The 27,777-nt window shown below is 47.6% G+C and overlaps 4 protein-coding genes across 7 annotated transcripts in view; all 4 read left to right on the top strand.

Moving 5' to 3' along the window:
- Positions 1 to 232: 232 nt before the first annotated feature.
- dpagt1 (dolichyl-phosphate (UDP-N-acetylglucosamine) N-acetylglucosaminephosphotransferase 1 (GlcNAc-1-P transferase)) lies at positions 233 to 8,468 on the top strand. Of its 2 annotated transcripts, XM_056285052.1 has the most exons (10): positions 233 to 681; positions 810 to 930; positions 1,011 to 1,224; positions 1,504 to 1,650; positions 1,796 to 1,880; positions 2,152 to 2,340; positions 2,468 to 2,555; positions 2,939 to 2,998; positions 6,613 to 6,768; positions 7,029 to 8,468. In XM_056285052.1, exons 1-10 carry the CDS (start codon positions 527 to 529, stop codon positions 7,092 to 7,094), a joined length of 1,281 nt encoding a protein of 426 aa, XP_056141027.1. In that variant the 5' UTR covers positions 233 to 526; the 3' UTR covers positions 7,095 to 8,468. The 2 variants fall into 2 exon arrangements, with proteins under 2 accessions (XP_056141027.1, XP_056141028.1); XM_056285053.1 differs by lacking the exon at positions 2,939 to 2,998.
- Positions 8,469 to 8,856: 388 nt separating this feature from the next.
- On the top strand, positions 8,857 to 18,391 carry hinfp (histone H4 transcription factor). Of its 3 annotated transcripts, XR_008810613.1 has the most exons (10): positions 8,857 to 9,373; positions 11,164 to 11,390; positions 11,601 to 11,712; positions 12,449 to 12,601; positions 12,721 to 12,798; positions 13,604 to 13,724; positions 13,838 to 13,976; positions 14,088 to 14,212; positions 14,330 to 14,801; positions 18,263 to 18,391. XR_008810613.1 is itself a non-coding variant. In XM_056285090.1 (9 exons), exons 1-9 carry the CDS (start codon positions 9,208 to 9,210, stop codon positions 14,700 to 14,702), a joined length of 1,494 nt encoding a protein of 497 aa, XP_056141065.1. In that variant the 5' UTR covers positions 8,857 to 9,207; the 3' UTR covers positions 14,703 to 15,508. The 3 variants fall into 3 exon arrangements, 1 of the variants encoding a protein (XP_056141065.1); XM_056285090.1 differs by lacking the exon at positions 18,263 to 18,391 and having other exon boundaries at positions 14,330 to 15,508; XR_008810614.1 differs by lacking the exons at positions 12,449 to 12,601; positions 12,721 to 12,798.
- On the top strand, positions 18,297 to 19,379 carry si:ch211-117m20.4 (CUB and sushi domain-containing protein 1). Its single transcript, XM_056284347.1, has 4 exons — positions 18,297 to 18,399; positions 18,593 to 18,757; positions 18,915 to 19,082; positions 19,171 to 19,379. The coding sequence occupies exons 1-4, from the start codon at positions 18,297 to 18,299 to the stop codon at positions 19,377 to 19,379; spliced, it is 645 nt and encodes a 214-aa protein (XP_056140322.1).
- A 220-nt stretch (positions 19,380 to 19,599) lies between these two features.
- abcg4a (ATP-binding cassette, sub-family G (WHITE), member 4a) overlaps positions 19,600 to 27,777 on the top strand; it is a 51,520-nt gene continuing 43,342 nt past the window's right edge. Inside the window, exon 1 of the mRNA XM_056284756.1 lies at positions 19,600 to 19,789. The gene's annotated coding sequence lies outside the window, so the exon portion shown is untranslated. The remainder of the gene's footprint in view (positions 19,790 to 27,777) is intronic.

Here is a 27,777-nt window from a genome sequence, read left to right as displayed (position 1 = left end):
GTTTCTGTCAATAAACGTTGTGTCCAGATGAAATTATTCAACTTTCTTGGATTTCCTGACATGGATTATTGGGCATGCATCAAGACATATCCAGGTTACGATTTCTTAAAAAAAAAAAAAACACGATTTACACATTCCGGTGCAGTAGATGGCGGCATGCACCTTAACCGTTGGTTTATAGTCCACCGGTAAAACAGAGGAAGAAGAAGACGTTCCCGGAAGTGGATGTATCTCGTGTACGAAGTCCCACAAAAGGAGTTTATCCAACTGTGCAGTTTATAGAATAGAAATACGTGAATCCTTTACTGCCGGGCATCTGATATGGATTATGGTTGGGAGTCAAGGATTGATGTCTTGTACCGGAATCGAAACAATATCCTGGACGTATTTTGTTCCAATGACGTTTTCATACGCGTTTAACTTGGAGCACACCGCAGAAACGGGCGTAGCGATCCACAACCGAGAGGGTTGCTAGGTTAGCAACATCTTTACACACGTCGCTTCAGCTGCCGGACCCCCCGCCGCCATGTCGCCTGTACCTGTCCTGCCGCTCATGATCAACACTTTCCTGTCCGCACTTGGCTGCATGGCCACAGCGAAGCTCATCCCCGCTTTCAAAGACCACTTCATCTCGGCCAGGCTGTACGGAATGGACCTGAATAAAACGTCCAAAGAGGAAATGTGAGTTGCTTCCTCGTCGTCACTTAGTTCGGGTTGTGAGGACAGCTCTTGTGTGTTGTAGGAGAAAATAAGAGCTGCCCGGCTGCAAAACGCGTCTTGTTCTTCACACTTCCCTCCTGTCCCCCCAGTCCAGAATCCCAGGGTGTCATCAGTGGGACCGTGTTCCTCATCATCCTCTTCTGCTTTATCCCAGTGCCTTTCCTCAGCTGCTTTGTGGGAGACCAGTGTACGGGCTTCCCACACGATGAGGTCAGTTGATGGAGATGTGGTGGCTGCTGTTACGTCACAGGGAGCCCTTGACCCCAACTCTCATCTCTTGTGTTCTCCAGTTTGTCCAGTTGATCGGTGCCCTGTTGGCCATCTGCTGTATGATCTTCCTGGGCTTTGCTGATGATGTGCTGAACTTGCGTTGGAGACACAAGCTCCTACTTCCCACTATGGCTTCCCTGCCACTACTCATGGTTTATTTCACCAATTTTGGCAACACGGTCATCGTGGTGCCCAAGCCCTTCAGAGCCCTACTGGGGCTGCACTTAGATCTGGGTAGGCTAAACTGGTTGTTGCTGTTGCTTACCGAAAGCTCACACCTTTTGTCGTCTCTCATATATAAATGTTTGTTACATGGAGAAGTAGAGAGGGATGTTTCCCCACATGTTCTCCGGGGGGCTGTGGGTTTGGCCCACACTCTTACAACAATTGTATGATCAATAATGATCTTACTGTTGGCACTACGAATTTGAATGTATTGCCTTCTTGCACTCATTGTCATTTGATCTAAAGCGTTGCTTAAATACCTAATATGTAAGTGCTCTTCATCTACAGGTATTCTCTATTATGTCTACATGGGGATGCTCGCGGTATTCTGCACCAACGCTATTAACATCCTAGCTGGCATCAATGGTATAGAGTCGGGGCAAGCCCTGTTCATCTCCGCTTCAATCATCATCTTCAACCTGTTGGAACTAAGTGGTGTGGGACAGTTATCTTTTCTCATCCTCATTGATAACACACATATTTTAGCTCTCCCTTGATGCTGAGATTATTTTTGGAATATGTCATATGCTGAATATGTCTTTGTTCCTGTCACCTGTTCATTGGTTATCTTACCCAACAGGAGACTACCGGGATGACCACGTTTTCTCCCTCTACTTCATGATACCATTCTTCTTCACCACATTAGCTCTTTTTTACCACAATTGGTGAGTTGGACCACTCCTGCCTGGCAATTTCGTGAGCAATATTTTCAAATTTTAAATGTAAAGAGGATATTTTAATTTTTTTATTTCTTTATATTTAATTTACTTATTTACCCTATGTTCCTCTTTTCTAGTTACCGTTTTATGAGTGCACTTTTGTTTAACTGCATTGCATTTTGATGTTTGGAATATGCTTTTAGGTATGATTTGACTGATTTGATTGATTGATTGATTGATTGATTGATTGATTGATTGATTGATTACTTTGACATAGGTATCCCTCATCTGTCTTTGTGGGAGATACTTTCTGCTACTTTGCCGGGATGACCTTTGCCGTAGTGGGCATCCTTGGACACTTCAGCAAAACAATGCTGCTCTTCTTCATTCCTCAGGTGGTCAACTTTGTATATTCCCTCCCTCAGCTCCTTCACATAATTCCCTGCCCCAGACACCGACTCCCCAGGTAACGCGCTGTACATCGACTTCCTCTCTTCTTCTGATACCATTCTGTTCAGTCAGTTTTCTTGAATATGCGTTGTCATTGTCAGTCTTTTTTTTCCCCTATCTCCTGATATTGTTGATAACTGAAGATTGAATCCAGACACAGGCAAACTGGGAATGAGCTACTCTAAATTCAAAAGGAAGGATCTTTCTAAATTAGGACACCTCATTTTAGAGGTAAAGTCATTTTAATTGTTTTACACCACATACAAATACCTCCTGTAATTCTTCTGTGTGTGTGTGCGTGTGTGTGCGTGTGTGTGCGTGTGTGTGCGTGTGTGTGTGTGTGTGTGTGTGTGTGTGTGTGTGTGTGTGTGTGTGTGTGTGTGTGTGTGTGTGTGTGTGTGTAAATGACCCCATATACACATTTTAGACTCAGTTGTTCAGCTGGGCAGTTTTCCCATTTCTATTAGGCGATTTCACATACAGAGTTCAAATAGTAAATTGCATTAAACCCCACGGCTCTACATTTTTCTGGTGCAGAACATGTGGAAAATGTAGATGTACTGTCTGCTCATACATTATACCTATAGTGTCTTGATGCTTGCTCGATAATCCAGGTAAGAAAATCAAAGAAGGTGAATCAGTTCATCTGGACACAACGTTTACTGAGACAAACGGTTCGTCACTCAACCTCTTCAGTCTCAACTGACTGCAGGTACCCCCACCCTTATAGACAATACAGTGGTATAATGACCCAAACCAGTTTCATATGCAATATGGGTGTGACCATTCACTAGAGTTTCAATGGCCATGTGTACTATTCACAGAGGATTTGGGAATAGTTGCAGTCACAGCATTGTAAGATGGTGACAGATGTACTCTTAGCCCCCCCCCCCCCCTTGGTTCAGGGATGGTCATTCCCCCTTCACATAGATGGTCTCTTTTACTCCCCATTCAAACCAGTGTTCCTCTCTATCAATTAAGGATGTGCACATCCTCATCCTTGAAAGACTGGCCTGTAGATGGTGTAGACTCTGGAGTCCTGGTCTGTAGATGGTGTGGAGTCCTGGCCTGACGTGTTAGCTCTCCTGTGTTGTGTCATCCTCTTGACCAGCGTCTGTTTGGTTTCCCCCGAGGTACAAGTCACGGCAATCCTCCTGGCAATTAACAGGGTACACTATATTGCTCTGTTTGTACTGGGGACCCGATCCTTGGGGTGGACCAGGTTCTGATGCAGCGTGTTTCAGGGTCTGAAAGCAACTGAGATGCGGTGTTTGGAAAATACAAGTCTAAACTGTTCCGAAACTCCCGCCACATATGGAATCACCGCTGGTTTACGCTTAGACAGCTGTTGTCCGTCTCCTCTCTTAGATTGGCTGGTGCACTGTTTGGGCGTTTTCCTGGCTTTGACAAACACCCAGTTAGGATAACCACACTTAACCAGGGCTGTTTAATGTGGGATTTCTCCCCTTCCTCGGCCGCTGTGTTGGTGGGGGCGTTGTCAGCTTGGTGGTTCAGCGTCCTGATGACTCCTAGTTTGTGCCCCAGTGGATGATGAGAGTCAAACCTTAAGTACTGATCAGTATGTGTTGGTTTACAGTAAAAATAATAATAATAAGTTAAACTTATATGGCACTTTTCTAACACTCGAAGTCGCTTTACAATAAACGGGGTGAAACAAGACGACAGATATAACACAGAGATACAGCGGTGGATGGGAAGGGGAGCTACAAGAGGGAGAAGCGGAAGCCACACATGACAGCAGCAGTACTCTCCGACTTAGACAGATACAAAAGGGCAAGAAAAACAAACATCATAAATCAAATAAATCACAGATGAAAGCAAATCTGAAGAGGTGAGTCTGATTAATGACTTGAATTTGGGCTGATCGCAGCAGTGTCTGATGTGCTTGGGGAGGAAGTTCCAAGAGGAGGGGGCTGCAGGTTGAGTGCTTGGTCCTTAGTCTGCCTCAGATTAAGGGTGGATGGGAGGCGGGGGGGGGCACAAGAAGGCAACGGAGAGGAGGTGTGTCTTGAGACGGGATTGGAAGAGTGGGAGGGATTCTGAGTCTCTAATGATTTGGGGGAGTGAGTTCCAGAGCCTGGGAGCTGCCCTGGAGAAGGCTCAGTCACCAAAGCTACGGAGGTTGGACCTGGGGGTAGAGAGAAGGGAGGCTGAGGTGGATCTGAGGGACCTAGCGGGTTGGTAGGGGGAGCGGAGGTCGGTGAGGTATGGGGGAGCCAGTTTGTGAAGGGCTTCATAAGTAAGAACCAGGATTTTGTAATTGATCCAGTGAGAGATGGGTAGCCAGTGGAGGTCTTTTAGGACTGGGGTGATGTGGTGCCAGGATTTGGTGAAAGTTAAAAGTCGGGCGGATGCGTTCTGGACCAATTGGAGTCTCTTGATAGAGCTAGCACTGATGCCATAGAGGAGTGAGTTGCAGTAATCAAGGCAGGAGGAGATGAAGGCATGGATCAGTGTCTCAGCAGTAGCAGGGCGTGTGAGAGAGGATCTTATTTTCACGATGTTGCGAAGGTGGTAGAAGGAGCATTTGACCATTTGGCGGATATGTGGCTCAAGGGAGAGGGTGAAATCAAGGATCAAACCAAGGTTGCGTGCCTGGGAGGAAGGGGAGACAGTAGTGCCATCGATGGTGAGTGCAAGGTTGTTGATTTGGCTCAGAGTGGACTTTGAGCCAATGAAGACGAGTTCAGTTAAACATCAACAATCAAATGTTCCCCATCACCAATTGCAATTTCACAGTCTAAGAAGGCTAACCTGTCATTTTTCACTTCCTCCCTGGTGAACTTGATGTGGTTGTCCACAGAGTTAATGTGGTTGATGAAATGTGGTACACCCTAAGATTTAATTTTAACCCAGGTGACCAGTAAAATATGAGGCAAGAAGAAAGAAGATATTCTGAACTGGGGTGGGGGGGGGGTAAGAGTACATCTGTCAATGCTGTGATTGCAACTATTCCCAAATCCTCTGTGAATAGTACACATGGCCATTGAAACGCTAGTTAATGGTCACACCCGTATTTGCACATGAAAGTGGTAATTGGTTTGGGTCGTTATACCACTGTGTTGTTTATAAGGCTGGGGGTACCTGCAGTCACTGTATTGTTTATAAGGGTGGGGGTACCTGCAGTCACTGTTGTTTATAAGGGTGGGGGTACCTGCAGTCACTGTATTGTTTATAAGGGTGGGGGTACCTGCAGTCACTGTATTGTTTATAAGGGTGGGGGTACCTGCAGTCACTGTATTGTTTATAAGGGAGGAAACACCTGCAGTCACTGTATTGTTTATAAGGGAGGAAACACCTGCAGTCACTGTATTGTTTATAATATTCAGTCTCACCTGCAGTCAGGTGAGACTGAAGCGGTCACTTAGATGAGTGATGAAATGTATCTGTCAATAAAATTTGTGTCCAGATGAACTGATTCAACGTTTTTTGATGACCTATAGTGTCCTGTAAACCTGTCATGAGGGGCGTCCGGGTGGCGTGGTGGTCTATTCCATTGCATATCAACACAGGGATCCCGGTTCGAATCCCTGTGTTGCCTCCGGCTTGGTCGGGTGTCCCTGCAGACACAATTGCACGTGTCTGCGGGTGGGAGGCTGGATGTGGGTATATGTCCTGGTCGCTGCACTAGCGCCTCCTCTGGTTGGTCGGGGCGCCTGTTCAGGAGGGAGGGGGAACCAGGGGGGGGATAGTGTGATCCTCCCACACACTACATCCCCCCTGGTGAAACTCCTCACTGTCAGGTGAAAAGAAGTGGCTGGTGACTCCACATGTATCAGAGGAGGCATGTGGTAGTCTGCAGCCCTCCTCGGATCGGCAGAGGGGGTGGAGCAGCGACCGGGATGGCTCAGAAGAGTGGGATAATTGGCCGGATACAATTGGGGAGAAAAAGAGAGGGGAAAAAAAGCCTGTGATGTAAGAGTCACAAAGGATTCTTAAAACTTGTATGTATGTATGCTGTTGAACCCTTACATTAAAGCAATAGTGAGTGGCACAGAATAAAACTCGGTATAGTCAGGCTATCTGTAGTCATTGGCTATACAAACTGACAATCAGACCTTACTGGTTGTGAAACAAGCATCTTGTAAGTTTGCTACCCCATTTATGTCACCCCAGACCCCTTTTCACGCGTATGTAGATTCATTTTAAGGGGTAAACACTACTGAGGCCGACCAATAGCACCAATAATAAAAAGCCAGCAATAATTGCTGGAATAAATATTTTCTACCCATTTGTTGATAACAGCAATACCTTGAATGTCCCACAGCTGGCAGAGTTACTGAAGCTACTCGAGGTACGAAGAGGACCGGGGGGAGATGATGAGTTTATTGAATGCAACAACATGACCATAATAAATCTGGTGCTGAAAGTGCTCGGCCCCACACATGAGAGAAATCTCACAGTCATCATGCTGCTCTTCCAGGTAAAAAAGAAACAACTGTCCAGATACACTGTGATAGCATCAGTGAATATTGGGTAATAGTGGCATTTTTTTTTGGGGGGGGGGGGTTCCAAGGGCATATGACTGACAGGGGGCCTCATGTTCTAAAATATATATATATATTAGAACATGAGGTTAATCACTTTTTATATGTTACTGTGACATCTTTTCATGGGGCCCTGGCAGTGCCCCTGCTGGGTAATATATTCATTCTTTCACGGTTGTGTCTGCCTCTGATCTAGGTGATGGGGAGCGTGTTGGCTTTTGGAATCCGCTATCATCTGGTGCGCCTCTTCTATGACGTCTAAGCGATTATGCCAATGTTTGAAGATCAGAGGGAATGTTGCCCAGGAATATGAAGTTCTTGTCATGGAGTTGTTTCACTTATGATTCTTGGTTTATGATTCTTTGGCCTTTTGATAGATCTCATTACCTCACTTGTTACTTTTCTGCCTCAGACCAATTTACAGTAAAGACTCAATGGAAGGTGTAAAGTTGAATTACATTTAGGCGTAGCTCTTTCAGTTTTTAGGCGTGCACTCCTCACACATTAGTTTCCGCCATGGGTATCTGCAGGATTGTTTTCCTTCAGCTGTCAAAATCAATATTTGGCACAGAGGCAAAATTAGTTGTAAAAAAGGCAGGGCCTTGGACACACAAAATATTACTTTAGACATCATTGGATTGTTTGGACAAGGTGCAAGTATATTTTTATACAAGGTTTAAAGAGAGAAAGTAGTCAGTAGAAGTGAATAGGGGTCCATAGAACAGCCAAACTCAGTGCTCGAATTCTTGCCTATATTTGTGCTTTAAAATAGTGAATGTTTGCATGGTGACATGTTGCTTGAACTAAACTCTTGCACAGTAAAATAATGGCATAGTAAAAATAACCCCATGCAGGTTTTATTTCACAAAATAAGCCATGCGAGAGCTGAGAAATCTGTATGTTTCTCGGCCTCTAGATATAGGTTTGGGCACTGAGAAGTAATATTGAGCAAAGCAGGGAAATTGTGGAAGTCTTGCTCAAGCCAATAAACATCACTAAAAGATGAGCTGAGGACAAATGGAGGGAGTGTTGGAGCTGATCATGTGAGATCAGCCGCCTGGGTCTTCTCTAGTTACTGAGAACAATAAGATCGTCTTTGGATAGAGGTGATGTATTTTGTTTATTTGTCTTATTGGATGCGTAATTATTTAAATGAAAATATTCACACATGACAAATTATTTTTGGTCGTATAAAAATTCAGTAAATACCGATTTTTTATGTTATCCATGTCATCAATTGTAAGGGGTAGGGAAAAAAGTGTGTACTTGCTCCTACTCCATTTCGAACATGCAGCAAATGTGTTGCACAGACACGTGTTCGCTGGGACTGGCGCGTGGATTTGTTGATCACTTCAGATTGTTGGCAGTGTCTCACGTGTGTGTGTGTGTGTGTGTGTGTGTGTGTGTGTGTGTGTGTGTTATATCCTGCTTCTTTACATGTTCGAAACAAATCATCCAATGTGAAGTCAACTCGCTTTGACAATGCATTCTCCACGTGTTTATAAAGAACGTTTACGATTGTGTTTATAAATGGACGGCCAAAATCGAGAAATAAAAGAGCTCAAGAATTAGTTATTTGTGACACTAATTTTTCCATTGTCGAGGACTCAGGGGCGATTCTAGGATCAGAGCTTTAGGGGTGCTGAGCAGCCAGAGTGCTGGGCGGCCAGGCAAGATAAATTTTGGGGGGTGGATCAAACCATTTTCGAAGCATGGGGGGGTGTTGTATTTTTGTTGTTAAAATATTACGTTTAAACCATATACTGGATATGGTTTTGACATTTCTTCGGCTTATTAAACATGGACATACAGTAAAAAAATAAAAAATCTCTTCAATTTTGGGGGTGCTGGGGTTCAATTTAGGCAGCACCCCCCCCCCAAAAAACGGGCTAGAAACGCCTATTGTCGCTGGAGATACAAAGGAATCGTGAGCGCGGAACGATCGGTTGAGTCGCTGTTTCAGGGGGACGTATATTAGCGGTGCTCAGCCCGCCCATCGACGGCTGGCATGAGCGTCGTTTGGATTGGTCGACGTCGTGGGGCCGTTGGTTCTCTCGGGCTGAAGTTTGCTTATTGGCACCGATTTTGAACTAAATAGCGGATTTAAGTTGCCAAGTTGTCGGCTAGCCTGCGATAACATGCTAGCGCCCCGGTAGTCACCCGGGCGACGAGAAACACGCTTGTTCCAGCGGGCGGGACTGACGCCGGGCCGCGGGGAGCGTTAGCTGGCGTCCCTGAAGCGGCATCAGGCGGTGATGGTCAAACCCGAACAGGAGAGAAGAAACCCCCTCCCCAGTCGTTGGTAGCCTCGCGTCGACCACGTCTCGGAGTCCGCAGCTGGATGAGGTCGGCTGTGACGTGTCCGGTCCACGGAAATGCCGCCAAACAAACGGATCCAGAAAAAAACGCCGCTCGAGCTGGAATGCGAATGGGGCTCGTGTCAAGAGTCCTTCAGCCGCATGGAGAGCTTCTGCAAGCACGCGGAGGGTCACCTCAAAGCGCTGAGCGCCTCAGAGGAGGAGGACGACGAGGAGACCTTGGGTAAGGAAGGACCTTTGACACTTTGACACGCTCCGGGGGCGCACTTCTGTAATGGCCACCCCACCGAGGCTTGGGATACAGGTGGTGCCATTTACTGTGGTGGTGCTACTTTAATTAAAGGGGTAGTCAACTTTTTTTTTATGTTTCTTAAACTGCCAACATGTTGGTGTGGACCTATGATGGTATAATTCATTGCTCCTATGGAAAGTTAGAAAGCCACTTTATTTTTGTCATTGTAGTTTGTTTTTAACAATGAAATGTGGCTCCTGCATGTAACCCATCCTATTGTACAGGAGCAGTGGGCAGCTGCAGCATCCGGGGACCAGCTCCACTTCTTTTTCCTGCTGCCTTGGTCAGGGGCACAGAGTATTAACCTTAACATGCTTTTTCTTAGGGTATGGGAAAATCGTACAATACCATCGATCCCATCCGATTTGCCTATGTCATGTGGGTGCATCAAAGACGCCGAGACCCATATGACAGGCGACACAGGTTGGCTCTAGCACATTAGACCAGAAGATGTTCTGAACTGAGGGGGAGGGGGGGCAAGAGTACATCTGTCGCCATTTTTCCAATGCTGTGATTGCAACTATTCCCAAATCCTCTGCGAATAGTACACATGGCCATTGAAACTCTAGTTAATGGTCACACCCATATTTGCATATGAAACTGGTCGTTGGTTTCGGTCGTTATGCCACTGTATTGTTTATAAGGGTGGGGACACCTGCAGTCACTTGAGGCTGAAGAGGTCACTTAGCTGAGTGATGAAACGTGTCCAGATGAACTGATTCAACTTTCTTTTGACTTTCTTACCTGGATTATTGAGCATGCATAAAGACAATCATGATAATAGATTACATTTGTATAGCGCTTTATCTGGACACCCAAAGCGCTTCACGTTGAAGGGGGAAACTCACCTCACCCACCACCGATGTGTAGCGCCACCTGGGTGATGCACGGCAGCCATTTTGCACCAGAACGCTCACCACACATCAGGTTGAAGTGGAGTGGGAGGAGTCAATGAGCGAATTACACAGGGGATGATTAGGTGGCGCAGTGGTTAACACAGTTGCCTCACAGCAAGACGGTTCTGGGTTCGAGTAGCCAACTTTTAGGGTCATCCTGTGTGTGGAGTTTGCATATTCTCCCCGTGTGTGCATGGGTTTCCTCCGGGGGCTCTGGTTTCCTCCCACAGTCCAAAGACATGTAGGTCAGGTGAATAGGCCATACTAAATTGTCCCTAGGTGTGTGTGTGTGTGTGTGTGTGTGTGTGTGTGTGTGTTGTCCCTGTGTGATGGCCTGGCGGCCTGTCCAGGGTGTCTCCCCGCCTGCCGCCCAATGACTGCTGGGATAGGCTCCAGCATCCCCGCGACCCTGAGAGCGAGATAAGCGGTTCGGATGTATGATTAGGTGGCCAGATGGAGAGAGCCACATTGGAAATTTAGCCAGGACACTGGAAGACCCCTGTACTCTGCGATAAGTGCCGTGGGATCTTTAATGACCACAGTGAGTCAGGACCTCGGTTTAACGTCTCGTCCAAAGGACAGAAACTAAACTCTCTGGGTAGACTCATGAGAAACTAGAATGAGATATTTATTACAATAATGTCAACACCATCACTGCCCTCAACATCTACACCCCTTTATATGCGTTATACATGGACACCACCATCACTGCCCTCTACAGCTACACCCCTTTTTATCTTTTTCAAAATGTGAGTAGGCAAGTGCTTATTTACTCTTTAAAGGGTCTATAAATGCTTGCTTAGGTAAATGTTCTTTTGTGTCCAGGTGAACACAACTGCCTGTGGAGAGATTGTGGTTTCTGCTCTGTGGAAGGTCCTGAGGAGCTGCGACGTCACTTATTCTTCCACTGTTACCACACTAAGCTCAAACAGTGGGGTCAGCAGGTGCTTAATTCTCAGCCCAGCATTGGTACCTGCTCCATTGGCTACCAGAACCACAACATCATCCCTGAAATCCCAGACAACTTCACCTGCTTATGGGAGGAGTGTGAGGTAGACTTGTGATTGTTAATGTTAGATGTTAGCTGTGATGGTTTTACAAGATAGTTTAAGAAAAATCATAGGTGTGGAAGTGAATTGAAATATGGACACTTTTTAAAGAATCCCTAGAATTTTAGAATGTAATACAGTGTTAAATGAACAAAAAGATTTCAAAACTCTTCACAGTATTATTCAGCCACATCTTGTGTTTCTGTTTCTCAGCATGCCCCATATGAGAACCCTGAGTGGTTCTACCGCCATGTGGAGATGCATAGCCTGTGTATAGACGTACCAGTTGGTGACAGTGAATGCTTGATACGCTGTGGATGGAAGGGTAAGTCATGTCACCATATTTATCTTTGAGGGTGAATATGTAGGCCAGCACCATTACCATGCCGGCATATGAAGTTTGCACTCCATTTAAAAGGTGTCTGCCGGCGCATACGTTAGATGCCCCGCTAAATTCAAGTGGCGTGTACACATAATATAATAATAGACCACGCATAATTGACCACACGGCTGATCCAAACAATTCAAAGTATCCTTAATCGTCCCTTACAGGGAAATTACTTTGCAGCCAGTATATAACTCACACAAACAAAACCCCAAGACAGAATTGACACATCACTGATGGACAACAAAAAACAACAGGACATAGCGGGCAAGGAGAACCAAAGGAGTTTGAATATACAGACCATGGAAACAAGCGATCTGCACACAACAATGCAATCTTAAATCGATGAATAAAGTCGGTGTATCCGCTTAATGCGTTGCGTCTCTGTGGCATGGTTATCTTGTCAGTGATTGACACAATAAACCTTGATCACTGTGACAGATCTATGCTTTGTTTAAGGTCACACCTCCTCCCACCGGCAAATGTTTCCCCCTCCATTTAAGAGATATGCAACCCAGTGCAACCCACTGATTCGTTAACACCACAGGGCAACTAAACATGAGCATAGTTGAGTTGCTGTCAGGACGGATGTTGACAAGTCTGTGTCTGTTATCTTATTTGTGAGGTTAAGACTTGAAATTGGTAAATCCGTTCTTGATGGCTGTAATTTTTTCAGATTGTGAAGCCACCGTTAAAGGGCGTCCTAAACTGCGCGAGCATCTTCGTAGCCACACTCAGGAGAAGGTGGTGGCGTGTCCAGGGTGTGGAGGAATGTATGCTAACAACACAAAGCTCTTCGATCACATCAAACGACAGAGTGCCATGGAAGGTGAAAGTGTAGGCTACAGAGTGCTTGCAAGATCTAACTGAATGCTGTCTTTGCAACTTGAATAGGTTGAGCTCTTAACACCCCTCACTTTGTGTGTACTTTGTGTATATGTGCTACAGGTCAGAGGTTCCAGTGCTCTCACTGTTCCAAACGTTTTGCAATAGAAAGGCTACTGAGAGACCACATGAGGACCCATGGTCAGTCACCTTACTGTGGTGTCAGTGTTTCCAAATGCTGTTACCTATATGTAGCTCTGAAGTCTTTACAGGATGGGCTCACTTTTCTAACCTAGACCTTATTAAAGTATTGTCGGACATCATTTAGAATCATACAGACCAAAACTTTGCTGATCCCTTCAGTATTGAGAAACTCGCCACTTTGCCAAATCTTTCCGCTGAAATTCAGCGATGGGATGGGGGACTCATGCAGGCCTTCAGAAATCGTGATTCAGCTCCTTTTCTAAATCAAGAAGCTCAGAAATCAAGCTTAACAAAGTCTATGTTTAAAAAAAAAAATTGCGTCCCGGTAGCATAGCAGTCAATTCCGTTGCTTACCAACATGGGGATCGCCAGTTCGAATCCCGGTATTACCTCCTGCTTGGTTGGGCGTCCCTACAGACACAATTGGCGGTGTCTGCGGGTGGGAAGCTGGATGTGGGTATGTGTCCTGGTCGCTGCACTAGCGCCTCCTCTGATCGGTCAGGGCGCCTGTCCGGGGGGGGGGGTTGCGTGATCCTCCCATGCGCTACCCCCCCCCCCCAGGGAAACTCCTCACTGTCAGGTGAAAAGAAGCAGCTGGCGACTCTACATGTATCGGAGGACGCATGTGGTAGTCTGCAGCCCTCCCCGGATCGGCAGAGAGGGTGGAGGAGCGACCGGGACGGCTTGGAAGAGTGGGGTAATTGGCCGGATACAATTGGGGAGAAAATGGAAACTGTCCTTTAAGTAAAGTGTTCAAAGTGAGTTGATGTCATCATCGGTTTTTTTCCTTCCTTCCCTGTAGTGAACCACTATAAATGCCCCCTGTGTGATATGACCTGCCCATCACCGTCATCGCTGCGGAACCATATCAAGTTCCGCCACAGTAACGAGAAGCCATACAGCTGTGAATACTGCGAGTACAGGTAGAACGTCCTCTGAATTTGTTACCAGTGTAAATATGTCATCGTAAGACTGAGCTGTTGAAGGGAAAGTTAACTTTTGAAGGTTCTTGAACACTGTTCTTTTATACTCTTAGTTGTAAGAACCTGATCGACCTGCATAAACACCTAGACACCCACAGCAGTGAGCCTGCATTTCGCTGTGACGTTCCTGGCTGTGACTTTAGCTCCCGTACCCTCCGCACCATGAACATTCACCACAAAAGAGAACATGAGGTTTGTTTGTGTATGTGTGTACATGTTTGTTTGTGCGCATCATGCGCTCAGATTGATAGAGAAGAGTTATTCAAGAATCCTGAGATCTTTTCTTTCTCCTTATCCGAACAGGGGGATTTTGTGGCTCGGTACAAGTGTCATGTGTGTGATCAGTGCTTCACTAGGGGCAACAACCTCACAATCCATCTGCGCAAAAAGCACCAGTTCAAATGGCCCTCTGGGCACCCCAGGTTCAGGTAAGCCCTCCCGTTGATCACCCACTACGTTGGTCATAGATGCTGCTAAATCCAGAATATCTCTGGAATGACCTGGCAACTGGTCACCTCTGTTTCTGTTCTGTGCTGTTCTGTCAGGTATAAGGAGCATGAAGACGGCTTCATGCGGTTGCAGCTAATTCGCTACGAGAGCGTGGAACTGACGGAGCAGCTGATGAGGGAAAGACACGATCGACAAGGGGATGAGGATGCGGGCGAGACAGAGGGCCTGGGGCTGGAGGAAGAGGCTGAGGTGGCAGCCCCCACAGAGATGCCAGCGGAGCTGCGAGGAGTACTTTTGGAGGAGGAGGAGGAGCAAAGGACAGAGGAGCAGACCAGGGAAAGTGGGGAGGGGGCTCAGGAAGAGGGGATGTTCTACGTTCTGACTGAAGACTTGTCCCCAGCAGGGGAAGACACTGTCATACTGCAGCTTCAGGACACTGCCAAGCAGCTGGGGATGCAGGTGGTTTGACAGCCACAGAAGCCCAATATACATACACAGAGAACTCTGTCTTCAGCTGGGCCATTACAGACACGATGATGGTCCATCTTAATTGGAAACCTATATTAGGTGAAACACTTTTGTTTAACGTGGGTTTTTTTTTCTTCTCTGATTCAGAGACTGTAGATTTACTTTTTCAGTTTTCTACTCACCCGTTTCCTTGTGACAAAGTCCAGATGTTGGGTTGTACTGCAAAGCAAGTTTTTGAGTTTGCGAGGGTTGTTCCAAATTTTCTGTCAAGTCCAATTACTTGCCTCCTCTTGGACAAACCTGAAAACTCAAAACAGCCCAAAGATTGGATTGTGAATATGATTCAGCCAAACCAGTTGAATCCTGGCTTGCTGGTTAAGTGATGCACTTTGCCTGAGAAACAAATGTGATTTTTTTACTTCTTTTTTTTTTTGGTGCCTAATCTACAACTTTAATGCAGCTCATGTTGAAACGTTTGCATAATTCCTATTGGAGATTGTTTTTGTTAACCTTTATCAATTGATTGCTGAATTATAATGCATTACACACTATTATTGCGAAAGATGCATGGCCCCTAAAACTGTGTTGGGTATTCTTGGTCTTGGAAGAAACCGACCTAAACAGCAGACATACAGTGGCAGAATTTTAAGATTATTTATCTGGATGCCTTGAGAGAAAGAACGAACCTACCTCAAAACAAGCATCTGCCTTCATTTGCAAAGGCATACCAGCCTATTATATGCCCCTTCTCCCATTTGGCAGGAACCAACCTAAGTTTCAACTCTGTCATGTCTTGCTGCCCATACTCAACAGATGTTGTGCTGATGGCTCCCCCATCTCCCAAGTGGCGACATCAGTCCCAGTCACCGACCAACAGTCAGTTAGTCAGTAAACGGTCTCCTATACTTTGAGTCGAACCCCCAAAACAACAACACAAGAATAACCACAACACAAACAACACATCATTAAAACACAATTTTAAATCTAACATTAACAGTCCCATCGGCCATTGCGGTCCCCCAGCGCAGAACCGCCGACAGTCAAGAGAGACCGCCTCCCCCGGTCGGTACATTATGACGTCATTGTAAGGTGTGTGAGGGGCAGATTTGGAATGGAGTGTTTACTCACTTTAACACTAAAAATGTACATTCCACACAGCCCTAGCCCACTGTTTAAGATAAAGGTATGTATATTTATTTATTTTTTGCATTTGTACGTTAGGAAAAATTAGGCATACTGTGGGTCTAAGATGTTAGCCCCCCCCCCCACCCACCCACCCAGCCCCCTTACCGCACTAATGGATGCATCACAAGTAGTAAATCTAAAGGTCAAAGAATAGGAAAAAAATGCTTTCCAACAACTGGTGGCATACACAGAATTTTGCTGTTTTCTGGTACGCTAATACTTCTGCTGTGATGGATTATAAACAAGCAAATAATGCAAAACTTTACAGGTAACAAACACAGCCTTGCATATGTGAGGAAGAGTTATGCTTCCCATTTTAATTGGTGTAAATGACAGGAAATGTCTGTCCTCTGAAAATTAATTGTGCCAGTGACTTGGTTATATGGTTTTCATGTTACCATGATGGTTATATGGTTTTTATGTTACCATGATGGTTATATGGTTTTCATGTTACCATGATGGTTATATAGTTTTCCTGTTACCATGATGGTTATATGGTTTTCATGTTACCATGATAGTTATATGGTTTTCATGTTACCATGATAGTTATATAGTTTTCATGTTACCATGATGGTTATATGGATTTCATATTACCATGATGGTTATATGGTTTTCATGTTACCATGATGGTTATATGGTTTTCATGTTACCATGATGGTTATATGGTTTTCGTGTTACCATGATGGTTATATGGTTTTCATGTTACCATGATGGTTATACGGTTTTTATATTACCATGATGGTTATATGGTTTTCATGTTACCATGATGGTTATATGGTTTTTATATTACCATGATGGTTATATGGTTTTTCGTGTTACCATGATGGTTATATGGTTTTTGTGTTACCATGATGGTTATACGGTTTTCGTGTTACCATGATGGTTATATGGTTTTCATGTTACCATGTTGGTTATATGGTTTTCATGTTACCATGTTGGTTATATGGTTTTCATGTTACCATGATAGTTATATGGTTTTTATATTACCATGATTGCACAATTTTTTTTCCCCCCAGTTACGTGAAGTATGATGTGGATAATGCCAGTATTAGACTGCTAAAAAGGTTCTGTAAATACCAGGTTGCCATAATGATTCCAACAGGAATCGGTGGAATGCACTGCTGTAATATTGAGAGTTACACGAAAATAACAATTTGTGAAATTTAGAATGACCAACAGAGTAACCCTTATTGAAAATTATTTAAGAAATTGTCCAGCGCAGAATGTTTACAAAGGGACACATGGTCCGCCTGCTGGTGGATACCTAAGTTTTATTGTTATTAACTGATGAGTGGGAATAATTTAATAAAATGAATTGAAATTACAAATTTCAACAAGCCAGCTACATGTGTGTTTGTGGAGTCAAGTGTGAAAAAGAGGTAAAGGAGCACTAAACTAATCCACTTGGTGAGACTCTCATGTATCATGGCTCAGCTGCTGCAGGCCATCCTGTCTTACGGTGAACAGACCGACACAAAAGATGGCAACACTGGCTTGGAAGATTTGTATTAATCGAGATACAGATAATGTATAAGTGTTAGGGGGGCAAAAATCAGACAAGTTAAGCCAAACTGATTCCTAATGCATTCTCGGCGCGAATTCACGGTTGCGGCGGCCTCACCCAGTGCCGTCCATGCAGGGTCTTTGTCCACATCTGCATCTAAGTTTGTTGTGTCTTCGTTTGATGGCTGGGAGAGCTGGCGCTGGATCGGCTGGGGGAGCTTGGTCTACCGCGTCCTGTGGGCCCAGGGACCACGGCCCTGATCGGACCTCAGGCGGTCTGACAGGACGCGGAAGCGGGGCAGGCTAAGCTAACTGCTGGCCCATGCAGACGGGCAGCTCCGACAGTCATCCTGGCTGGCGTTCGTTCTCCTGGACAGTGGAATTTTTGGACTGTGTTGCTGGAATTTCGTTTCTTTTGTGTATGCAAGTACATGAAACAAATGACAATAAATTGGTGGTGACTAACAGGAAGAGGAAGTTCCTGTTAGTCACCACCATCCCATGTGTGTCCCCTTGCTGTTGTTCTTATCAAAGCAACTGTGCACCATATAAAATTCTGAACCAATGCCAAAGCTGTGTGTGAAGCGCCAGCGTGATCTCTGTAGCGGTATTAGCTGTGTTTAGGGGATTAGTCAGAATACAGAGCTTAGTCTGAGCAGCATTCACAGCACTCTGTTTCCGAGCTCTGTTTCTGAGCCTCGCTGTAGTTGGGGGACTCATTCACAATAACCAAGGACTGGCATGGCTTTCAAGGCCTTTATGGGTCTTCAGTCTTTCAAGAATAATGCACGAAACCTCTCCGGGAAACTAATATGACTCAGGCTCCCAGTTGTCAGAAATGAGCATTGTGTGTTTACTTGTATTCCTTTCAGAAGAGCACCCTGATTGCAACAGAGGACAGCCACCATGAAACTGTACACACTGCTGCTGCTGCCGCTGCTGCTGTTGGGGTCCCTGCGCAGAGTGTCCACCCAGTTGTCTGAAGTAGTAGAAGAAGACAAGAGAAGCGGTAAGATCTCCTGTGATGCCGACAACACATTCCTCTTACATTTACTAGGACAGTAGCATGTTTCCATGAACCTAACATGTTTTGTACTTGGGTTGCACACTGGAAACAAAAAAAGGACAAAGAATTCCTGATTTATTTTGACATGCCGAATCAGCGGTTTGGTACACGCACTGACAAAAGCACCGTGTCCTAGGTGAGGCGGGATGGATTCCTCAGCCAGACTTCGTGAACGACACATATTGGTCCGGGACGGCACCCATTTGTCTAGGAGGCTGCAGGGGGAGGCATCAGGAACTGAGGAGAGATCCCTGTGGTGACGCCGACTGTTGCTGGTTTGGCTTCAAGTCCCTGTGCAGAGGTCAGGCTATCAACTTGAGTGCCCTTCTAGTACGCATCACTTGAAACAGAAACACGCAGGTGTACTGAAAAAAACTACACGTTTTTGTATCTGATCAAATGACATGAAGCTAAATTCTGAACGCTATCACTTTCCCCCCTGTTTTTCTTCCCTTTAGTGAACTGCGGGAAGCCAGATGTGGACTACAACGGTATAGTGTACGGCAATGACTGGTGGGTAGACTCCGTGGTGAGGTACACGTGTCGCCCCGGCTTTATGCTGATGGGAGACCCGACCAGAACTTGCCAGTCCAACGGCCTCTGGACACCTAAACCCAGCTGCCTCCGTAAGTAAACACCGCCCGGTCCAGATTGGCCAGGTGCATTGACTTATAATGGACAATCATTCTGTTGCCCGTCCCTTCTCTACCGTAGGGATGTGCCCGCGAGGACAGCTAGAGATCAGCGAGCGGGAGTTAAACGGGAGCTGCTCCTCCACCTGCACCTATAAGAGCTACTACGGGCCGCCGAAGAGGGGCTGCACCCGCATTGACAACTGTAAGAAGAAGGAGACCGGCTGGAAGCGCTTCTTTGCCCAGTGTGCGCCCTGTATCTGTGACTGCTCTTTGTCCTGTGCTGACTGACATCCGCTCCGCTGTCACTTCCTGAATCCCAGGATTTCTCTGCTCTTTGTCCTGTGCTGACTGACATCCGCTCCGCTGTCACTTCCTGAATCCCAGGATTTCTCTGCTCTTTGTCCTGTGCTGACTGACATCCGCTCCGCTGTCACTTCCTGAATCCCAGGATTTCTCTGCTCTTTGTCCTGTGCTGACTGACATCCGCTCCGCTGTCACTTCCTGAATCCCAGGATTTCTCTGCTCTTTGTCCTGTGCTGACTGACATCCGCTCCGCTGTCACTTCCTGAATCCCAGGATTTCTCTGCTCTTTGTCCTGTGCTGACTGACATCCGCTCCGCTGTCACTTCCTGAATCCCAGGATTTCTCTGGCCAAGAAGCAGCAGGTTTGCAGTGTCGCCCCAGTGCTTGTCCATGTGGTTAGTCATGACCGAGGTTGTGTTTGATTCTGTTGAAGTTATATACTCAGGAAGCACACTTGGAACTTCCTTCTAGCATCTGTGGGCTAAATTGTGGTGAAGGAACCAGTTTTTTTTTGGGGGGGGGGGTCCCCCGTTTTCTCCCCAATTGTATCCAGCCAATTACCCCACTCGTCCGAGCCGTCCCAGTCACTGCTCCACCCCCTCTGCCGGTCGGGGGAGGGCTGCAGACTACCACACGCCTCCTCCCATACATGTGGAGTCGCCAGCCGCTTCTTTTCACCTGACAGTGAGGAGTTTCACCAGAGGGGGTAGCGCGTGGGAGGGTGCCCTGACTGACCAGAGGAGGCGCTAGTGCAGCGACCAGGACACATACCCACATCCGGCTCCCCACCCACAGACATGGCCAGTTGTGTCTGTAGGGGACGCCCAAGCAAGCCGGAGGTAACACGGGGATTCGAACCACCGAGCCCCATGTTGGTAGGCAACGGAACAGACCGCTACGCCACCCGGACGCCCCAAGAAACCAGTTTTTGTTTGTACAGACACAGATCAAAACCAGCAGAAAGACTTGGGGAGACTGTACACCTTAGATCCTCACTTTAATTCGAAGCGGGTTCGTCCAGGATGTGGATGCTGCGGCGCCGCCCAGTGGAAGAGTGGGGTAATTGGCCAAGTACAATTGGGGAGAAAAAGGGGGGGAACCTCCCCCCCAAAAAAGAGTGGAGTGTATGTATATGTACGTTTGTGCATGGTTGCATTTCTGAGAGAGAGACAGAGAGAGAGAGTGAGAGAGGGGAAGAGAAAGAAAGAGATAGAAGATGACGGAAAATAGTCATGAGTTTATGGCGATGAGTGTCTCCTCCCCTTCCTTTAGCTGCTCATCCCTTCTGTGCTGAAACGAGTTGAAACCTTAATCTTGTTAGACGCCCAAGAGGAGTCGTCTGTGGCCCAGGAGGTGGGTGTGTGATCGTCTGTGGCCCAGGAGGTGGGTGTGTGATCGTCTGTGGCCCAGGAGGTGGGTGTGTGATCGTCTGTGGCCCAGGAGGTGGGTGTGTGATCGCCTGTGGTCCAGGAGGTGGGTGTGTGATCGTCTGTGGCCCAGGAGGTGGGTGTGTGATCGTCTGTGGCCCAGGAGGTGGGTGTGTGATCGTCTGTGGTCCAGGAGGTGGGTGTGTGATCGTCTGTGGTCCAGGAGGTGGGTGTGTGATCGTCTGTGGTCCAGGAGGTGGGTGTGTGATCGTCTGTGGTCCAGGAGGTGGGTGTGTGATCGTCTGTGGCCCAGGAGGTGGGTGTGTGATCGTCTGTGGCCCAGGAGGTGGGTGTGTGATCGTCTGTGGCCCAGGAGCTCAGGGCGGGTCAGCACGGAACCAGGCGTGCAGTCAGACCCGTGGTTTGGAATGATAACGTTTGCCTCTGAACTGGAACCGATGGGAAAAAATGAAAGACCCAGCGGAGCGGTGTTTGTTGTAATATCCCTTTATTTTCCCATCATGCCCACGTCTTGCCAGGAGTGTACCCGTGTCACATCATGTTAGGGGCCTTTGCTACCGTACCAAAACCCAAAGAAACACATAAAAACAGTTGATTTGAAAGTTTTTATTTGTCCAAACTAGACATCCCCTCTTTAAAATTTGATGTATTTTCACTTCGGTCGGCCGGTGTTGTTTTTTTAAACAACTCTTCCGAATCAAATGCAATTCGCGCAAATATGAGTAAATGTAAATAAATCCACTTTTCTCCAACCAGCAACCCACACGTTGATCTTTCATTATTACTGGTTTAATATGCTTACTAGCTAATATGACGTCAACTAAAAATAAGAGGTACTGACTCATCAGGAAACCCATTTGTCGGTTTGAATCCTAGCCGGCCAATCAGGGACGGGCAACGTGATCCGGAAAGGGCTGGTGTGGGTGTAGGTCTTTGTTCCTACCTGAGTCTACAAATCGAGGCCCTTCAGCAACGACTCTACTGGGTGACTAATAGACTCGGGCGTGTAACTGCTGGGTTGGAGCGAAGACCTGCAGCCACACCGGCCCTTTCTGGATCACGTTGCCCGTTCCTGCTGGATGATGCTGTTACGCATATTCTCAGTCATCTGACCCAATATGTGCAACAACATCTTGCGAGCACTAGCTCCGCTAGATGGCGAGACAGTGTATTCAATGACAAAGAATTCAAAACAGAAAATCCACAACCATCCTGGAGGTGAGTCGGATTCTGAGTCTGGCAGCAGACACTTAATGCAAAACCGCGTGTTTGGACCAGCTGCTCAACCGAAGGATGATGTGTTCATCTGCTTTGGGTTGGTAACAGCCAATTCCTGTGGGGAAAAGAAGGCATCTTAATGGTTTTGTTCTGCCGGATGGTGGTCATGCAGGCTTGGTGCGGTACCATGGGGGGACACTCACCCACATCCAGCCTGGTGTAGTCCCCGCCGTTGTCAGACAGGATCTCCCAGTACGTCTGCTTGGCCTCGCTGCCAGATATTCCATTCACACTCTCCAGGAACAGACCATAGTCAGGGTCCTCCTTCACTGTAAACCTAAAAATACACGGGGAGCAGAAGTTAGGAGAACATACCAGCTGAACTCCCAACTGTCACGGAACAGTAGGTTTATTTATTTATTTTATTTTGAGATACTCCATTGATCCCCATGGGGAAACTCCTCTCGGCATTTAACCCATCCTAGCTATGTAGCTAGGAGCAGTGGGCAGCTGCCGTGCAGCGCCTGGGGACCAACTCCAGCTCTTCTTGCCATGCCTTGCTCAGGGGCACAGACAGGAGTATTAACCCTAACATGCATGTCTTTTTGATGGTGGGGGAAACCGGAGAACCCGGAGAAAACCCACCGCAGACACGGGGAGAACATGCAAACTCTGTACAGAGGATGACCTGGGATGACCTCCCAAGGTTGGACAACCCCGGGGTTTGAACCCAGGACCTTCTTGCTGTGAGGCGACAGCGCTAACCACTGGGCCACCGTGCTGCCCAGTTATCAGTGTACCCGTGGCTATGAAACCCGTGAACCTCCTCCTGACCTTAAGAGCGGTGTTTTTCCTCAAACAGAAGGTCTAAAGACTTATTAAAAGTACAAGTATTTTACAAATGTGTAATCTTACTTGAAGTGCTGCTTTGTCTCCTGCAGTCTCCTCAGAGCGCCCAGCAGTACGCCTCCTTCCACCATGTGGCTGGAGTAGGACTCGGGGGTCATGTTGGACAGGTCGTTCTCCACAGTCAGTCTGACAGGAACAACCGCTAGACCGACGCACCATATCGGATCAGTTCACAGTAAACCTCTGCACTGTGATGCAACGGGCAAGACTGCAGACATGGCTGGTCATGTAATAAAGCGAGAAGATAACACGGCGGTCTGAATTAAATGCAGCGTTTCCACAACCAAACACACTTAGAAGCTTACCTCCTCCGTGTGCGAGAGTCTCCTGTGTCAGCAACAGCAGAAGGCCCAAAGAAAACAAGGTTCTTGGTGCTGATGCCATCACGTTTGCCCCTTTTCACCCAAGCATCTGCCACACACTGTCTCACGGCACATGAGCACGCCATTTATACCCTACCCACACACCATTTGTCAGTGCATTCAAATCCACGCCAGACTGCCATGGCTCCTATAGGCTCTTTATATACATTCACAAATAGTCTTTGTTGAGCTTCGGCATTCAAGGGCAAAAATGAGCAATAGCTCTCGAGTGTTTACCTTTGTCTTACAAAAGGCCACTCAGGGACTGTACACAGGGGGCATTATCTCGGAGGCAGGGCACATGAGTGATGTGACAGGGTTAGGCTATTAGGTTATTTTCCAAAGAGTTGTTAAGTAACTTTTGAGGTAAAGTTTTGGGTACACAAACAAGCAGGGTCACCGTGGCTTCTCAGGCCAAGTAGTCGCAGGCCGGCGCCAATGGCTGCCGTCATACATCTCACCACACGGTGTCGCAAAACCCCCCCCACACAACCACCCGTCACTGGAAAACAGGTGCAAACGTGTGAACAACTCCCGCCCCTGCATCTTAGTCCTAAATAATTACCCGTTACACGACCCAAAAAAATCAATTTTTTTTCATAAATTGAAGTTATTAAGTTCTCCGGTGACATAACGGACGTGGGAAGCACGCGCTCTGAACTCTACGGACCGACGTCTTGCTCCCGACGTGCGTGACGCCATGATGCGTTCAGCGCCGTCGTCACAGCAACGTCAAAGCTCTTCTTTCGCCGTCGTTCGGCTAGAAACAGCAGCGCCGTGTCGCTCGGCCCGGGTCTGGTCTGGTCCGCTGTCGGTGATGTAAGGCGTGTGGGGCTCGGTTTGAACGCGAGTAACCCCGGCGGCTTTACCGGAAATAACCCGGGCACTGCAGCATCAGCAGCGGGCTTCTGCGCAGGCGCGCTCTTTGAAGACGCTCGCGCGCCGTTTACACACGCACAGACACACACGCACACACACGCCCATCATGTCCGCCAGGCGACGGACGGAGCAGCCCGGCCGGTGACCGGTTTACCTGTTCCAGTTAGGAACGGGTCAGAACCTCCCAGTCTGGATATGTGTTTCTTCCACAGATAACATGGGTTCGCATGTGCTCAGAAACTGGGTTCTGAATGCCCGAACCGGGTTCTGATGGACTCCTGCTCGAGCCATCTGAATGAAGCACGCTTTGGGCGGATATACTAGTGTTAAATGGTGTCTCTCAAACGTGAAGTCCACCCCAGGTTATAAGTTGATCATAATCATCATCATCATCATCATCATCATCATCATCATAAGGGGCTTCAGGGGTGCAGGCATTGCCCGCGCCGAGCCTGCCAGCAACGCCCTGTGTGCAACGCGGCCGCTGCGCGCCGCGGATGCGCCGCCCGGTCAGACCACGGCGCGTGCTGTACTGAGCAGCTGCTGGCCTCTGCAGCACGGACTCCTCCGGACGCCACGGACTCCTCCGGACTCCTCCGGACGGTCACCAAGCGGCGCTGACTTCACGCGTCTGAGCACAGATGGGCGCCACGCCGGAGCGTCGAGAGCGTGAAACGTGACGGACAAGCCCGCTCCCCCGATGCCCCTCGGCGGACGACCGGACATGGTTTTACTGTCAGGACGTGCTGTGCTGGATGCGGGACACCGCCGCACCCCGACGACTGTTGATGAGGACCGCGATCGCTCCATTGCCTCAGCAGCGCCGAACCGGGACTCCCCAGACATCTAGCGGGCTCGGGACTCTCGAAGGACCTTGTGACGCGGATGGACTGCGCGGCTTCTTGGTGTGAAGGGATCTTGTGAAGGCGCTCGCTTGCTCTTGCCGCCCGGAGACAAGGCGCACCGGGGCGCCCCTCGCCCGCTTCTAAGCGACACACGCCACACAGCAAGTATGCTCCATGTGCTCATATGTGTAAAGGGCATGTTTCGCGTTATACCGCTTTTGTGCGCGTGTGCGCGCGCACCGCCCGGCTGCGTGCGCGTGCATAAAAAAGCAATCGAGTATACAATTAGATGCATCCTTAGCATTTCTTTTTTTTTTGTATAGCACGGTATCATTGTTGACTCACCTACCCCCCCCCCACCACCACCACCACCACCACCACCAACACTGCATGTGCAGATTTCAGTCTCCCTGCTGCTCAGTCACGTAAGGTTCGAGTCCGGTCGGAATGCGGGACTATCGATATTAGATAGTTGAATGTTTCCGTTATCGCTGGGATTTGGTAACAGGTGCTCCGGGGAGGCCCGGAGCGTCTCTCTTCACTGACAAAGTTAGTCGCTGCTGGTTCTAGCGACCCGGTTAGCTCCGGGGTCTCACGCTGCCGTGCGGGGCTGATACAAAGGGTACGGATGAGTCGATTAGCCGTATGCCCTCACACATGAGCGTGAAGTGCGGTGACGCGTGCTAGCGCTGGGGCTCGCACACGGGTGAGCGTGGTTGGCCTTCATCTGAGCGAGGGGGCCATTAAAGTCGGTCAGGGCCGTGCAGAGCTCGCATGTAGGCTGCTAATGGAGTTTCACTAATGGAAGCATAATCAATAAAGACTATGGTCAGTCTGATTCGCCCTTCCTTCAGACACGTGAAGATATTCCATTATACACAGCTCTCGACGCCGTAGTAGTACAAGTCTCGAATACTGAGTTAGAATACTGCATTGGCTTCACTCGGGAAAACGTCCATCTAACATCTCGTCCTGAACGGTTATGTGGGATCTTGGGCACGGGGCACGGTTGCCAGTGGCGACCTTGTTTCTGATGGTACCAGAGGCCATCCAGAAGAGATGCTGAGAGACGGTACGTGATGGTACTGATCACAACACGGTGAGGGACGGCAGGAAGACGAGATATAGACCGGTCTCGTTACGGCAGAAGTACGAACACGACTTGAACCCCACGACACCCCTCTTCCGCCTGAGCGGCTGCGGTGTCACAGTGATGCTGTGAAGGTTTCATGTCGTCAGATCACAGCGTGTGAACACCTCGTCAGTCGTGTTGGGGAGAAGTTTACCAAGCATGCGGCAGGGCAGCAGAGATGGGAGGCAGAGAGCTGGTCCGGCCTGGACCAGCTCTCTGCCTGACTGAGCCGGTCCAGGCTGCAGATAGTCAGGCGTCCTTCTGAGCACTCATGAGTTTCAAAAACGAATTTAAGGTTCATAATGGTTCACCTCAAACGTTGCAGCCTAAATATGCCGTTGGTACTGGCACACACTGATGTTGCTGCTCCATAGTCTTGTTACTTTGGTACCATAGCGGCTAATAGTTGTGGATCTGTTGTGTTCATTGTTTAAGCCCCACCTCAGTTCATGGTTCCAGCTGACGGAGGTGTTTGGACATTTATTCGTTTCCACTAAGGCAGGACGGTATAATGCTGTGTAATGACTTGCACGAGTCTATAACCCCCCCACCCCCACCCCAAAACATCACCGACGTTCTGACATCTGATATTGACTAGATTTGGCTCTTGAATAGTTAGGAGCACAATGGAGCCCATGTCTTACTGAACAGGCATAAGTCATCATAAGTCATCATAAGTGACATCAGTCATCATAAGTCATTATAAGTGACATCAGTCATCATAGGTCATCATAAGTCATCATAAGTCATCATAAGTGACATAAGTCATAAGTGACACAAGTCATCATAAGTGACATAAGTCATAAGTCATCATAAGTCGTCATAAGTGACATCAGTCATCATAGGTCATCATAAGTGACATAAGTCATAAGTGACATAAGTCATCATAAGTCAACATCAGTGACATAGGGGACGTGTATTTCCTGTAGATGTGGGCCGGCCATGCGGTGTACGGTGGATTAAAGTAGAACTATGAAATGAGTTGTGACATCATCAGTCTTCTCCTCTGTGGCAGATTCCAAACAGCTTGCAATTCACTCGTACTGGCGAGTGTTTCTCAACGGGCAGAAGTGAAATATCTCCAGAAGCACACAGAATTTACAAAAGCTGAATTAATCTGCACGTCTGCCAAAGTAGCTGACAGTCTGAGACGCGTTGATTATAGTATCCATCCATTTTCCAAGCCGCTTATCCTGCTCTCAGGGTCGCGGGGATACTGGAGCCTATCCCAGCAGTCACTGGGCAGCAGGCGGGGAGACACCCCGGACAGACTGCCAGGCCATCACAGGGCTGACAACTACAGACTATGGGACCATAAGAGTCCTGAGCTTTAAGGAAATTATCATTATTGTTATTATCATTATTATACAAGATGATAGCACAAGTTTTCAGCTAGCCTACAAGTGAGACTGAGCCTTTAAGGTTGAGTTTTTAATCACAGGAGATGAAAAGCTCGTCATATGTCAGTACATGAATGCAGGCCTGTATATAGAGGCCAGTACTGTATATAGAGGCCAGTACTGTATATTGAGGCCAGTACTGTATATAGAGGCCAGTATTGTATATAGAGGCCAGTACTGTATATTGAGGCCAGTACTGTATATAGAGGCCAGTACTGTATATTGAGGCCAGTACTGTATATAGAGGTCA

The sequence above is a fragment of the Lampris incognitus genome, chromosome 8 (assembly GCF_029633865.1).
Source record: "Lampris incognitus isolate fLamInc1 chromosome 8, fLamInc1.hap2, whole genome shotgun sequence".
In the NCBI taxonomy this organism is placed as follows: domain Eukaryota; kingdom Metazoa; phylum Chordata; class Actinopteri; order Lampriformes; family Lampridae; genus Lampris; species Lampris incognitus.
This window is presented reverse-complemented; position numbering and strand designations above follow the sequence as displayed.